General features: G+C 52.6%; 1 protein-coding gene and 1 long non-coding RNA gene across 15 annotated transcripts in view; one reads left to right on the forward strand and one right to left on the reverse strand.

The window, feature by feature from the left end:
* Nucleotides 1-1949, reverse strand: part of ATXN2 (ataxin 2) — a 49428-nt gene extending 47479 nt beyond the window's left edge. For 7 of the 13 annotated variants that reach the window (XM_053959957.1, XM_053959958.1, XM_053959955.1 and 4 more), the window contains exon 1: nucleotides 1726-1948. In XM_053959957.1, the coding sequence (XP_053815932.1) occupies nucleotides 1726-1838 (113 nt within the window). In that variant the 5' untranslated portion in view covers nucleotides 1839-1948. Of the gene's footprint in view, nucleotides 1-1725 lie in introns of all 13 variants that reach the window. The other 6 variants (XM_053959951.1, XM_053959956.1, XM_053959949.1 and 3 more) reach the window with 2 other exon arrangements.
* A 410-nt stretch (nucleotides 1950-2359) lies between these two features.
* LOC128796934 (uncharacterized) lies at nucleotides 2360-6447 on the forward strand. Of its 2 annotated transcripts, none has more exons than XR_008433942.1 (3): nucleotides 2360-3632; nucleotides 4839-4992; nucleotides 5954-6447. It is a non-coding gene; the product is annotated as an uncharacterized LOC128796934 (long non-coding RNA). The 2 variants fall into 2 exon arrangements; XR_008433941.1 differs by having other exon boundaries at nucleotides 2360-3598.
* The last annotated feature ends 3371 nt before the right edge of the window (nucleotides 6448-9818 follow it).

The raw sequence follows: 9818 nt of genomic DNA on the forward strand, positions 1-9818 counted from the left end.
ACATGGCCAGATTTACAGCATGAACCATTTCTGAATTCACACTCCCCAAAAGTCCAAGGACAGCTATAAGGGAAGTCCTCTGAAGGTGTTCCACGGGGCTCCAGCAGGCCTGGACTGTGATTTTACAGTCCCTCCATTCAGAAATAACTTGAAAAATTAAGAAACAAAGAGCATGAACACCTCTGAGGGAACACCTCAGTGTTCAGCAGCCCCATCAGAACTCCCTAAGGAGTTCTGAAGTGCAATTTATCCAATAGAACCAGAAAGGCAACACTGGTAGGAGAAATCCAGTGGCTTTCATCATAAACTTGGGAGAGAACTTGAAACTCACATGCCCAAATCTAAGTGCTTGCCATCAGGCTGAATTTAAAAAAATAAGCTGGAGGTTTTGTTGCCCTTCACGTTAACCTCTACAGTGCCACTGTGTGTTGGCAGGGACAGGGCCCAGTAAACATCACGTCCCACCTAATGCCATATGTAAAAACTATTAAATCGGTGCTCTGAGCTGCTGAGGTATTGTTGTTGTTATTTATTTTGTCCTTTTCAACCCTTCCAAAGCTCTTCCGCTTCCAGTTCCACTGGCTGGGAACAAAGTAAAACCCTATTTCCAGTGATGTCCAACAATGGGGCCACTGTAAATTCTGTTTTATTGCCAGTGCACAAAACCGAGTGGGAATAAACGTCCAGCTGAAGAGGAAGATGAATAAAACTCGAAATGAAACTGGCTCTGAGTGACTGTGACCTTCAGAACTGTTAACGTCCTGCTCTGATCGTTTGTTATGACCCCCGCAGCCCCGGAAAAATTCACAGCACTGTAGAGTTTATTATTTGAGGGAAAGAAAGGGGGAAAATGTGAGTGGATTTGCGTGGCTAATGATCTGAGAGCAGGAGCGGGATCAATCTTCCAGAGGCAGCGAGCGTGGGGCGGGGGGGAGGAGGCGAGGAACGGGCTCAGCCTCTGCAAGATTCCTGCCCCAAAAATCTGGGAGAAAGCGAGGCCGCGCTTGGAGCCACCATCCAGCGGCGCGGCGCGGCCCGCCTTCCCGCGAGAATTTTATTGCGATTTCCATTATTAAAAAAAAAAAAAAAAATCCAAACAAAAACACTAAAAAAAAAAATTATTACAAATAATAACGATCCCTAAATATTAAAATAAATTTTTAAATCCCCCCCCCCCCCCCACCTCCCTCCCCACGGGTGAGCCGAGGGCGCTGCGCCGCCATCGCGGGGCCGGATCGCCGCCCCCTTCCCCGCCCGGGCCGCCCCCCGGCCCCGCCGCCATCGCTCGCGGCCCTTCCCGCGCCGGCCCCGACACGTGCGGCCCGCGCCCCCCGCTCCCCCCGCTCCCTCCTCAGCAGGCGGGTCACGTCGGCCCGGGGGAAGCGGCGCCCCCCGCCCCGGGCCCCGCGGGGGGCCGAAATGGAGCCTCGGCGCCGTGCCCTCCCCGCGCCTGAAGGGCACCGGCCGCGGCCCGGCCTCGCCCCGGCACTGCGGAACCCCCTCGGCGGGGCCGCGAGCGCCGCGCCCGCCGCCATCGCGGCCCCCGCCCCGGCCCCGCCATGCTGCGGGCCCCGCGCCCCCCCTCCCCGGCCGCCGCCGCCGCCCATGGAGGCCGGTGCGGGGCGAGGGCGGGGGGGGGGAGGGGGGCGGCGGGGGCGGGCGAGCGGCGCCCGCGCCGGGCCCGGGGCCGGAGCCGGGGCCGGTCCCGTGGCACTGCGCACCCACCTGCCCATGTTCTGCCTCCCCGCGGCTGACGGGAGGCCGGGGCCGCCGCCGCCGGGGGGCTTGCGGTTGTTGCCGGCGGGCTGCGCCGCCGCCGCCGCTTGCTTGAGGGACATGGCGAGGAGGGAGGGAGAGCGCCGGGGGTCGCGCCGGGCTGGGTGCGCTCGGCCGGTCCGCGCTGCGCTGGCGGGGCCGGGGCGCCGCTGGCTCGGCCGGTTGCTCCCAAACAGTGCGAGCGGGGCGGAGGGAGCGGAGCGCGGCGCGGAGGGATCCGCGGGGGGGGGGGGGGGGGGGGGGGGCGGGCGGCGGCCGGGCCGCGCCGCGGGGCGAGGGCAGCGGCGGGGCCGGGGGGCGCGGCGGCCACGCCCGCGGGCTCGGGGCACCCCCGCGGGGCCGGCGGGGGGCGGCGGGGCTGCGGCGGCGGGCGCGGGGCGGGCGGCGGCGCGGACTCTTTACGGGAAGTCGGAGGGCGCGGCGGCGGTGCTGCGGCGGGTGAAGGGGCGGGGAGGGAGGGGGGGGGACACGTGAGGCGGCGGCGGCGCGGGACGGCGGCAGCGCCCGCCCGGCCCGGCCGTGAGGCCCCGGCAGGGTCGGGAGAGTCCCCGAGCCTTCTCAGCCCCCTCCGCGCCCGCCGGTGACACCGGGCGGGTCTGTCCCGCACGGCTCCCGCGGGCCGCGCTCCCCGCGCTGCGGGCCCGCAGGCCGCGGCCTGGTGGGGCCCGGCCGCGCTCGCCCCTCCCCGGGCCCCAGCGAGCGGCGGTGGGAGGGCGGCGGGCTCGGCCCGCAGCGCATCGTTCAAAAGAAACCAAGCGTCGAGAGACAACGAAATGGAGGAAAAATGGCCGAGCCCCGGCCGGCTGCGAAAGGCCGGTGGAGGACGCCAGGCCCCGCCGAGCTGCGGGGCGGCTGCTGCCCCGATCCGCAGAGAGCCCGAGCCATCGCTGCCAAGCACATCCCTGCTCCTGGGGGAAAGCAAGATGGGGCCGGAGGATGGCTGCTTTCCCCGCAGTGCCCCTCCATCTTACAGATTTCGGAGCAGTCAGGGCTTCCCCTCGTAGTAAAGGAATTTAAATTTGCATTGTGCTGATGGGTAAAATATTTAAGCTCCAGATGCCGGTTCTCCCCTCACTCCGTGTTACCTGTCCACCATCAGCAGGCTCCCTGCAGAAATCCTGGGTGCAGTGGTTGTGAGTGGAACCTGCTTGGTGCAGAGTGGGAATTTCACCAAACCAAAACCCATACACAAAAATCAAGCCTGGTCTGTCCTATTAAAAAAAAAAAAAAATGCACATACTGGATTAGTAAGAGCAGATGCAACTTGAAAACCAAGAGCTAAATTGATTTATAGCCATGGTTACTCGAAATGCTCAGAGTTTAATCTATTCATAGAAATGCTCTAGAAATCCCACAGGATTCCAATGGAATAAAAAGGAGCAGTGCTCTTAGGCAGGCATTATTTATACACCTTGCTCCTAAAGCAACAGCTTTCCCATGCGCTTGGAAGAGTTGTGGGTGGCAGCACACAATGCTAAAAAGATGAAATATTGAACAGCTTTCTTAAATTACCATTTTCCTTACATTTTACCTTTTAAACTGATTGTTTTGTTTTACCTCACAGGCCCAAGTAACCTCGTGGTTAGCACTTTCTGAGCTAGATGACAGATCCTACCCAAAATGGGCTCAGCATGAAGAATTTTCCCATGGAAAATACTCTTAACAGAGACAGTGATTTAAAGAAATTTCATTTTTTAATCCTTTTAGTGAACTCATGAGATGCTTCACTATTTCACAGCCACGGAACTCAGTGAGAAGGACACTGAGGATTTCTGGAGCCCAAGAGTTTCTGTGGAAGACATCAGCACCTGCACAGCCAAAGGTTACCACTGGCACCAATTTTGGGAGCATTTACTGTAAGAGCAGGAATCTGGTTCACTGTATGTGATGGGATAAATAAATCCCTAAGAGCAGCTAAGAAAAACCCTTTATATATATATATATTTGTGTAAAACCCACTAGCATGAAAAAGCAATATAAGACAATATATAACAATATAGTAAGTAGTAATAATAACAATAATAATAGTTGTAGTAGTATATAGATGTATATAAAAATATAAGAAATATTTAGGGCCCAAAAGAGGCTATGAAGATGTTGAAGGGTCTGTGCAGGGCCAGAACTGGACTGGATGATCCTTATGGGTCCTTTCCAACTCAGGATATTCCATGAGTCTGTGGACCAATCTCTTTAGGGTGCTCTTTATAAGTTCTACAGCTTTGAGTTAGTCCTGAACCTTGAGCAACTTTGAAAAGGAAATTGTTAATAAAAAGCACAAGGAAGTCTGATAAGAGAGTGAGTAGAACTCATCCAGGTCACTTAACGTGGGGTTTTTAGAGGATATCACTTCAATGCTTTTCCAGCCTGGAATGTTCACAGCTCACAGCAGTTAGTGACTATTTCTGTGGCTGAAGGTTAAGGACCACAAAAGCACCTGCAGCAGTTTGAAGGGGCTGTGAGGCAAAGATGGAGCCCTTGAATGTAAAAAAAAACCCAGAACCAAGTTCCACAGGGAGAGACAGTTTCTAAGACATGATATGAGCACAGTAAAGTACATTTTAGGGTGACATTACGTGCTCAGAAAGCAGGGTATGAATAGGCTGGTGTTCACATCCTCAGTAATGACTCAAGAGCAGTTGCAGTTTTACTTGTTTTCCCCTTCAATGTATTCTTTGTTTTCTTAAGCTCTGTTTGGCTTTCGTTGTGCCCTCCCTTTTTTCTTTGTTGAGCATCTTTATAAAAAAAAAAAAAAGCAGGTTAAAAGTAAATATAGAAGTGATCATTTAAAATAGCTCAGCAATTACCACCAGAGAAGCTGCAGGGTGGTTTCCAGTGGCAGCCACCTTTTCCAGGGACGCTGCTCTTCCTGTGTCTGCTGTGACCTCCCCAAATTCCCAGTATAATGGGATTCTACTGCTGTTAGGGCACATCATTCCCTTTACTTCTTCCTGAATATGCTTTTCTTGATAGCCCACCATTCCCAATATTTATTATTTTATGGCTTGGTTTTATCAATTTCTCACCTTTTTTTTTTTTTTTTTTCTCTTCCCCACCATTTATAGCTGACGTTTTGGATGTCAATGATGTGACAAAGAGCAGCCAACAGTGGATGTGGTGGTTTAGCTGGAGAAAAATTCAGGATTCAATCAAGAAAGAAAGGAAACAATTCCTAATGGAGAATCATGTTCCCTTTTGCCTCTCCTGTCCACGATCCAGGTTAGAGCTGCTCCTTTCCAGGACTGCTATTTCCCTCCAGATGTGTGACTACGTGTGCAGGCTGTATTTGCATGTGGAGATGAATGAGGCTGATAATAGCAGCACTTAGCAGGAAGCGCCGTGTGATGTAACATTTCCTTGATCTAACCTGCTGTTCGTCTTGTGCTCCCTTCCCTGAGCTACCCAGGGTGATCCTCAACAGCGTCCAGCAAGACAAAACACGCCTGGGTACCCAGGGAAAGCAGCACAGGCACAGGGGTTTGCTTTAAGCAAAATCAGCTGCTGGAGAAGCTCAGAGAACTGGGCTTTTTCACACACGTGTTTTCTCTTCCCTGAAGATTTCAGTTCTTCAGTGCCATTATCTCCACCCCTCCTCTCAGAGGGTAGAGCTTTGTGGACAGTGCTGTGAGCACAGGGATCTCCAAACACTTGGAAGGATATTAAGAGAGCAAATCAGGTGCTGACACACAGGCAGCGCTTCCCAGAGAGATACGATGTAGCTCGTCAGCAAAGCTGCCCTCAGTTCCGACTGAGGACACACCCCTGGCCAGACCAGAATTGGTACCACAGCAAAACCAAACCCCAAATTCCAAACCAGCCACGTGGGACAGCTGCTGCCACCTCTGCCTTTCCCCCACACCCTGATCTTCCCATTGCTTCCAGCTCCCAAATTCCCAGCTCAGCTCCGAGCAGAGACCAGCTCCCATCAGGTGCAGTTTTTGATCTGCACTTGCAGTTTTATTGCCATTTCTTCCCAATTCTCAGCGCTGCAGCTCGGTGCAGCCAGGGCATGGCTGATGGATGTCCCTGCTGGGCCATGCATCCAGCTGCTTCTCCTGCAACCAACAGGAGATGAAGGGAAATGCTGATGTCCACAGAGCTCTGGAGGGAAGCACGAAAGTGCCAGAGCTTGGGCACCCATTAGCAACCCTTGAATGACCCTTGCTCTCAATTTCCACAGGTCTTGGACACAACAAGGGCATTTCCTTCCTCAGCCAGCAAAGCTCCAGGATCCATCTGATGATGCCATGGCTCTGCAGCGATTCTTGGGACAGAGCTGCAAACTGGGAGAGACACCAACCGTGCCCAGCAAAGCACCAGGAAATCGCCAACCAGGCGCTTTTTGCCTTTAGATTTCACATATTTAGAAAGAGGAGGGGGGAACCCAGCCTGGCTCCTGCTAAGCAGCAGCAGCAGCAGCACACAAAGCAATCGTTATGCCAAGATTTAGCTGTTAAATCCCTCAAGATCTGGTGCTCACAGAGCATAAACAACCTTTGCCTCCCAGCCTGGCCGAGCTGTACCTCCAGGTTTTCCAGCACAGCCACACAGACCCTCCCATACCCATCCCCTCCCCAGCCCTTCGCTGAGGCTGCCGTGCCAACAAGAAAGCCAGTTGCCATGGCATTTTTTCCCCCTACAGACAGATGTCCATTAAAAACCAAGTCAGCCTCAGGTTTGCTTCACAGTGCAGCTTTCAGTTGTTATTACCAGCCTGCAAGGAATTTCCACGGTAGCCCTTCACCTCACATGTTTCAATGTACTTCAGGATTAATCCCTGAGGATTAGAAGGAAACTACTACAGAGCAGGCACAGGTATGTTCAAAGGACAAATTTAGGATTATGATTGTGGTTTATGTTTTTGGCAGATGACAACCACATGACTGTGTTTGAAAAGGGTTGAATTTGTTACCTCTGGTGCTCTTTCCCCTGTTCACTGTGCTAAAATCATCAGGCAAATTGGAAGTGAGACATGAAACTTTCCCCTCCTCTGGGATGTCTCACCTGGGGCTCAGATCTGGGATTTTGGCTTTAGGAGGAACCTGCCTGTCCTGGACATGGGCATCAAGTGAGGCTCCATCCATGGAGAAGGGAAAGCCCAGGCAGTTTCTGAGCAGGGCCAAGCACTTCCAGCAACCACATGGCTCAAGGAGCAATGTCTTCTTCCTTGGCCACATTTTTATTGAAGAATGGAAAAAGGGATGAATGGATCCCATACTCGCCCTCAGCCCATCCTGGGGGCCAAGGGCCTGTTGGAAGTGTCCCTTGGGAAAAACAGAGGAGCTTTCTACTGCAGTGCTGGCAGCACATCCCCAGCATCTCTGCAGGGATGGGTTTGAAGGGAACAGTCAGGTATTTTTATTTGGACTCCAACAGCGCTGAATGTGTGAGAATTAGACACTGAAATTTAACTGTACAGTGGAATTAGTTTTCCTTACTTAGCACTGCAGTGCTAGAAATCCTTGGTGATGTCCAGGGAGGGATCTCCTCTCTCACATCTGGCTCTGAACTTGGCAGGGCTTCCACAGCATTCCTTGTTTAAGCTGTGGAACCTGGGAAACCTCAGCCTTCAGAGATTTTGGAGCCACCATTGCAGCTCAGAGTCCTGCATCCAGGCTGGCTCACAGGGTGGTTTCCACTGGAGCCTGGATCTTTGAGGGAGCCAAGTGCCACAATTCCAGCTGCAGGAACGACAGCTCCTCGTGGCTCTGGGGAGCAGCAGGGTCTGAGCACACCCCAGCTGCAAAGGGAGCACTCCCTTCCAGGCTCTCAGTCACTTCCCAAGGCGACATTTTTGGATTTCTCCTCTCGGTTACAGCAAGAACAGCTGCAAATATGATCAAAAATATCTAATCCTCTTAACTGCTTCTGCAGTTTGACTCAATCACTGCAGAGGAAAATGCTGTGATTGCAGAGTGCTGCCTGCATTCCCACGTAAGCCTCAGCTTTTACACCATTGATCATTCCTCCACATTGATTTTTTGGAAGGAGGAGAAGGTGTTTGGCATCTTGTGATGAAACTGAGGGGGTTTTTCAGGAAGGGTTGGAGGCCAGGAGCTCCCAGATCCCAGGGCAGCACTTGGCTCTTGGTGCTCCTTCACTGAACAAGCAGAATCCAGCTGGGATTTCTTCTTCACCAGAAAACCAGAGCATGTTTGAAAGCTGCCAAGGAGGATTGCTTGGGAAAAGTCCTCTTTGCTCCTTGTGCAAGCCCTGCACTTGCAGAAGGAAACTCTTGGCACAGCTGTGCTTGGACAAGACCATCCAGCTTCCCCTCCAGCTGCAGCAGCATCCCTATGTCCTGTGGATAACTCCAGCTCGCCCATCTCGCTTGGCCACATCTCCACATCTCCCACTCAGTTCTTCCAGCCCTCACAGGTTTTCCAACTGGGACTCCACACAGACCATGGATTCCAGCCAACAGCACCAGGAGTTTCTCCAGCCTAAGTTAATTCTGTTTGGCTAAGATTCCTAGTAGGGCAGAGGAATTGTTCTGGGAGATCTAGTCCTGGTGTGGATGCTAAAAGGATTTATTGTGGGTTTGGTTTAGCTTTACAGAACTCTGACACACAGATCATGAAGCTGCTTTGGAGCCTCATTCACACCTGTAAGTGGGGGTCTCCCAGCACCCCAAAGAGGAGCCTTTCCCAAGAGGAAACCCAGAGGGTTTCCTTCACCTGCTTAACCCCCTCTGCTGTACATGGCAAGAGGCTCTTCTTCCCCAAAGAATGTCCCTCATCAGTGGAGACTGATAAATATAACAAATAACATAAAACGTGGGAAGAGGAGACTGGGAGGCAGAGGCCTGTAAATTATTGTCAAAAGGATCATCTTTCCATCCCACACTGACATTGTCCTCCAAGGCCATTGCCACCACATAAGGACACAGAAAACAGGCAAAGAAACCAGCTCATTGCAGTCTGTCCCCAGGAAAAATCAGCACAACCAGGATCTCAGGCTGGGAATAAAGCATGTGCTTAACACAGCTCATTCTCACCCACTGCCCTCGAGCCCACAAACCCAGAGAACCTCTCTAATCACCAAATCAGCACATTACTGAACCTGCAAAGACCAAAATCTCACTTTCCTGGTGAGCTCAGAGCTCAGCTCCCAGCAGCAGCAGCAAAGCTTTCCACAGCTTCCCAGCCTCAGCACAGCTCAGGAAACCCTCCCCAAAGAGCCCCCACCTACCCCAGCTCCAACTCGGCAGCAACCCCCCAGGTGCAGCAGCTTTGGAGGAGCTGTTGGCCCTGAAGAAGGTTCAACAGGGCCCAATTTCCTGGTGGGGAAGTAAACATTGTTCTCCCGGAGGTGTTTGATGTTTTTAACCAGCTTGGCATGGAAGGAGTTTGACTCTCCAGCTCCCTGGGAGAAGGTGGAAGGAAACCATGTGAGTGTGCTGAGGTTTGTTGTCTAACTCAATTAACCAATTACTTCCAGGTCAAGAAGGGGCAAAGCTATAACTGCTCTTGCTGCTATAAATAATGTTTGCTCAGGGGTGGTGCAGGGGCAGGAAGCTGTAGGTGTGGGGCTTTTGCTTGGAATGAAAGCAAATATCTCTGATTGCTTCCTGCTCCCAGCAAACCTGTCCCTGTTTTACTGTTGCTTCTTGGATTCTGGGGTGAACCCAAGCACAAATCTTGCCTTGGGAAATGTGTGCAGGAATTCAGGCTGGGGGAGGATACACAAATATCCCTCCTGTGTTGCAAAACACGTCCCAAATGCTGCTGGCTGTCCTGGTGTGGGATCTCCTTTGGAGCAGCTGGATGAGTTTACCTTTAAAACACAGTTATTAGACCAAAATGCCCATTAAAAAAAAAAAAAAAAAAAAAAAAAAAGAGGGGGGAGAGGAGATTTTGGGGAAATGGATGTGAATTTCTCAGAGCTCAAGGGAAAACAGACAAGTCAGTTGGTGTAGATCAAGGCAGGAATTTTCCAGTGGGCCTTAGGGAATTGGGCTTCAGGGGAAAGGTGTAAAGGGTGTGGGACAGCAGAGCAGCCCCTTGGAGGGCATGGCCATGGGGGGCTCCAGCTCAGACAGATGG

This window comes from Vidua chalybeata, chromosome 18, assembly GCF_026979565.1.
Source record: "Vidua chalybeata isolate OUT-0048 chromosome 18, bVidCha1 merged haplotype, whole genome shotgun sequence".
Lineage (NCBI taxonomy): Eukaryota > Metazoa > Chordata > Aves > Passeriformes > Viduidae > Vidua > Vidua chalybeata.